The following is a 5,269-nucleotide window of genomic DNA, read 5'->3' on the forward strand; positions in this document are numbered from 1 at the left end:
GACAACTTTTGTAAAACATTCTCAATTTTTTATCTCAGCCTCTACGTATCATATCATGACACTATAGCAAGTCTCATGTTTTTCAGACTTCTTTTGTTTTTTTTAGAATTAAAAAACCAATAAGCTACATGTTGCTAGTCGAGTGTTGCCGCCCAGATGTTTCAAATTTCTTTTCATTTCTTGGGTAAGGCCTAAAAATAGACTCAACAATGTTAATATGATTTTTCTACCCATTTTTGTTCATTATTTCATGTACTTGCAGATCAAATTTGACTTATATCCATTAAAAGCCTAGAGATACACTTAATGAATTAGAAATAGCAAACGGACCCAGAAAAATGCCAAAGTTTAACATCGAATATGCTATATTGTATGTTGAGTGTAGAAAAAGTTTCAAGGTCAAACGACGATTCAAACGTCACTTTGGCTTCAAACCTGATCCGTTCCCTCTCGAAACCACAATTCTTCCTGAGAGATGCTTCGGTTTCTAAGCATCGTACGTGACAACTTTTGCGAAACCTTCTCAATTTTTTATCACAGTCTCAACGTATCATATCATGACACTATGGCAAATTTCATGTTTTTCTAACTTCGTTTGCTTTTTTTAGAATTAAAAAACCAATAAGCTACATGTTGCTGGTTGAGTGTTGCCGCCCAGATGTTTCAAATTTCTTTTCATTTCTTGGGTAAGGCCTAAAAATAGACTCAACAACATGAATATGATTTTTCTACCCATTTTTGTTCATTATTTCATGTACTTGCAGATCAAATTTGACTTATATCCATTAAAAGCCTAGAAATGCACTTAATGAATTAAAAATAGCAAACGGACCCAGAAAAATGCCAAATTTTAACATCGAATATGCTATGTTGTATGTTGAGTATAGAAAAAGTTTCAAGGTCAAACAATGATTCAAACGTCACTTCAGGTTCAAACCTGATCTGTTCCCTCTCGAAACTACAATTCTTCCTCAGAGATGCTTCGGTTTCTAAGCATCGTACGTGATAACTTTTGTGAAACCTTCTCAATTATTTATCTCATCCTCTACGTATCATATCATGACACTATGGCAAGTCTCATGTTTTTCTACCCATTTTTGTTCGTTATTTTATGTACTTGCAGATCAAATTTGACTTATATCCATCAAATAATTTCTTATGAAAAAGAGTTGTCCATAAAGTTAGATTTCGATGGAACATAGCAAACATGTTATCCATCCAAGAATCGCCAAATGAAGTCGCTTTTTTGTTCCACCACTTCTCACTATGCTACCAGCTACCTTCTCTGATGCACTTAACGATGAACCAAGCAAAACCCATAGATCAGAAGGGCAGCTTGGTGTGTCAAGCTGATCTGCTTTTGCTTCTTCCACTTGGCAAGCATTGAAAATTCCTTATTTGTCTGAATGACAGCTGGAATGATAGTATATAGCAGAGAAATTCCTTTTTTAAGGCAAGGAAGAAGAATTGTCATTCTCCTTCAGAGCACAACTAATTTCAAGGGCCGCTTCCAGGAGTCCACATCTGCTGCATCTCAATCTTGAAGCACGACTGAATTCTAACTCCAAGTTCATAACAATATCATCATTAAACCATACTGTAGTAGTACCGGAATCGATGTGTGGCGGCCTTTGGTTAGTTGTTATTACGAGAAAGAAAAGAGAACAAAAGGAAACCAAAAAGAAAACAAAGAAAAAAAAATCTTTTGCCAAGTGCTTCATATCGGGCAATGTTTGCCGAGTGTCCGTTAGACGACACTCGGCAAAGGGGCGACTCGCCGTCAGCCGCCGAACGGAGGGACACGTGGCACGTTGTTTGCCGAGTGCCCGAATTCGCCGAGTGTTTTTTCTCTATTTTGCTGAGTGCTGTTGTTTGCCGAGTGTTTGTTGAGATATTTACCGAGTGCTTAATTGTTTGCCGAGTGCGTTAGTGGGGCACTCGGCGTAGGTGGTTGTTTGCCGAGTGCCCGATATAATGCACTCGGCATACACGTAGGCACTCGGCATACACATCGTTTCCGGTAGTGCATGACCAGGCCGACAAACCGACGAGCTGAGTGCCTGCTAAAAATTGAGCTGAGCTACAATTTCTAAAAATTGAGCTGAGCTACAATTTTTATATAGATTGTTTCCTCATCTGACTTCATATACAAAAGTTATGAATTTTTTAATGGACGGTCATTTTAGAGACGGTTCACATAAGGAACCGCCTGTGGAAATATCTATGATAATAGATATATATTTCCACAGGCGGTCCGTAACCGCAGGAGACCCTTGCCAATAGTTCAGACGATTTTTTAAATAAACCGTCCGTAGAAAATTACATTAAATATCTTAAAAAATAGTTTTTTTAAGTAGTGAATGCTGCTGGCATCGATCGATCAAATGATTATTTCTCAAGTGGGTGCGAGATCATCGAAACTGTGACGAACGCGGAACGGTGGGGCCGGGAGGGAACATGCTAATTAATTAAAGTCGGGGCTCGGGGGCAAGAATGACCTTTATATACCTCAGAGATAAAGCAAGGAATAGAACCATCATTGCTAACACGTGAGTACATAGAATATTACAACCGGCACGCAAAGGGCAGTGGGCGACAGTAATAATAAAGCTATATATTAGTGCGTACGATACAATTCATCCCATTCCTTTTTTGGCCTTGATTTTCTTTTTGTGATGATTAGATGTCGTTTATTGACTGCTGAATAGAGGGCATTGCATGCAGTGTTGCAAGGGCAAATCATAAACACCTTTAGTTATCGTAAAGCCATTCACTCACATGTATATCTAAATAAAGTGGGCTAGCTAGCTTGTTAGTGAATTCTTCCTGGAGCGTATGCTAGCCATGGCCAGGCCGACAAACCGACGAGCTGAGTGCCCGCTAAACTTGTGCATGCACCTGCTTGCAACAAGAGCTCTAGCTTCTTCTTCTACCTTAGCTTGAGTGCTAGTGACACACACAAACGCAAACACACGGGAGAGAGACAGAGAGAGCGAGAGATGATTGATATCCGGAGTTCTATCCTATGGTGGGACGAGTGGCAGCTGCGCATCCTCGTCCTCGGCAGCCTCGGCCTCCAGTGGTTCCTGCTGTTGGCTGCCCCCATGCGCAAGTATACCATCCATAGCTTGTTCAGGAGATGCATCTGGCTGGCGTACATCAGCAGCGACGCCCTGGCGATCTACGCGCTAGCCACCCTCTTCAGTCGCCACGTCAGGGCGAGCAGCGCCTGCGAGTATGGGGGCAAGGCGACCTCCCTGGAGGTCCTATGGGCTCCGCTCCTCCTCGTCCACCTCGGCGGGCGGGATGAGATTACGGCCTTCAACATCGAAGACAACGAGCTGTGGACGCGGCACACCGTGACCCTCGTGTCCCAGGTCACGGTCGCCGTGTACGCCTTCTGCAAGTCGTGGCCCAGCGCCGCTGACCGGAGGTTAGTGCTGTCAGCGATCATGCTCTTCATCAGTGGGATCATCAACTTCTGCGAGAAGCCCTGGGCTCTCAGGAGCGCTAGCATTAATCGACTGGCGGCCATGTCGTCGATTATAAAAGGAGAAAGAAGCAGAAATCGTAGCGGATGGGAGCGCTGCTTCACCGTGATGGATAATAGCGATAAATGTTGGAAAGGAAAGCCACCCCAGGATGCAGCCATCTTGTCACCAATGGACCAAGTCCAGATGATACTTTCTGACATCTCGCTGCTTGCAGTTAACAATGACCTGGTGAAGAAAGGACACAAGAAGCAAGTTCTGGCGAGACTAAGCCCCGGCGTATCAATGACTTCTTGGCTGCGACGAGCATTTGAGCTCATCTACACTAGAGCTAATGTGATCTACGCTCCTGCATACATGGCTTGTGATTTCCTGCTGGTTCCGGCTCTGTACATCGCTGCCATCACGCTCTTTGCAATGAGCCACAAGCAGGGGTACAACGCCACAGATGTCAAGATGACATACATTCTCATGTTCTTCACCGCTGTGCTGGATGCCCTGGGGGTGCTCATCAGTAAGCTGTTGTACAAGCTCATGTCCAAAATAACAAGAGTTCCAGCACTGTGCATGACGCTTCCCGATTATAACCTCATAAACTCGGTCCTCAAGAGAATGAAGCCTGCAACCGGGTGGCTGCTCAAGTGTGCCACCTGCTTCGGCTACGAGGACTACTCTGTTGGCGACCGCAAGCTGTCAGCCAATGTTGCAGAATTTGTTGTTTACGAACTGCTGAAGCCCGGGAAAGTTGAAGGCCTCGACCTCGCCAGCTACAGGAGCCTCACCAAACCAAACTGGGCTCTGGGTGAACTACGAGATTACGTGCAAGACGGCCACGAGAATATACGGCGCAGCCTGTGTGATTCACCATTCGACGAGAGCGTCCTTCTCTGGCACATCGCCACCGACCTCTGCTTCCGCATGCGTCATTCCGAAGCCGACCGCACGCCTCGTGAACCATCTCGTGAAGAATGCACAAAGGCAATGTCCAATTACATGGCCTACCTGCTTCAGTTTCGACCCGAGATGCTGATGACCGGCAGCAGGCAGCATCTGTTCACTCAAGCCATGGAAGACCTGGAGGACCTATTCCAAGACAAGGAGAAGGGCAAACTGCGCGACATTCAACATTACACGAGCCTAGTGACGGATATCATCGATGAAGGGGCCAAAGAGAACAATGACAAAAAATATTCTCTCATCCAAGACGCATGCAAGCTTGCGCAAGAGCTGCTGAATCTGCCGGATGAAGAGAAGCGCTGGAAGCTGATGTACGGCGTGTGGATGGGCATGCTGTGCTACTCCGCCAGCATGTGCAGGGGCTACATACACGCCAAGAGACTGGGCGAAGGCGGAGAGTTCCTCTCCTACGTCTGGATCGTCATCTCCCTCAAGGGGACCAAGACCTTGGCCGACAAGCTTCAGATGCCAGAGGAAGCGACGCTTGGCCCCCAAAAAGAAGAATCACAGCAGGAGTCCGAAGAAGACATCGAGTCGATGTTTGGTTGATTTACATTTTAGTTTTGTTGCCTGCTTGCTTGCTTGCCGCTCTGGTGTGCTATCTGTTTGTTTTGCTTGCTGCCGCTGCATGGGTGTCCATGCTGTTGCTTGCTTGCTTTGCTTGTTAGTCTCGCTGTCTTGGCAGTTTGTTGTCGTGTGCCCCGCGTTAATTCGCGGCTTTAATAAGCTGAGCCTCTGTCTCTGATAGAGTGTTTGTTGCACTGTACCCGCTCATCGACCTGTCCCACATTATTTTTATTTCATTTCTTTTATATGATGGC

At 45.5% G+C, this 5,269-nt stretch overlaps 1 protein-coding gene across 1 annotated transcript; it reads left to right on the plus strand.

The window, feature by feature from the left end:
* The first annotated feature begins 2,890 nt into the window (after positions 1-2,890).
* LOC133907861 (uncharacterized) lies at positions 2,891-5,010 on the plus strand. Its single transcript, XM_062349957.1, has one exon. It carries the CDS (start codon positions 3,000-3,002, stop codon positions 4,995-4,997), a length of 1,998 nt encoding a protein of 665 aa, XP_062205941.1. The 5' UTR covers positions 2,891-2,999; the 3' UTR covers positions 4,998-5,010.
* Positions 5,011-5,269: the final 259 nt, after the last annotated feature.

Source organism: Phragmites australis, chromosome 24 (assembly GCF_958298935.1).
Source record: "Phragmites australis chromosome 24, lpPhrAust1.1, whole genome shotgun sequence".
NCBI lineage: Eukaryota > Viridiplantae > Streptophyta > Magnoliopsida > Poales > Poaceae > Phragmites > Phragmites australis.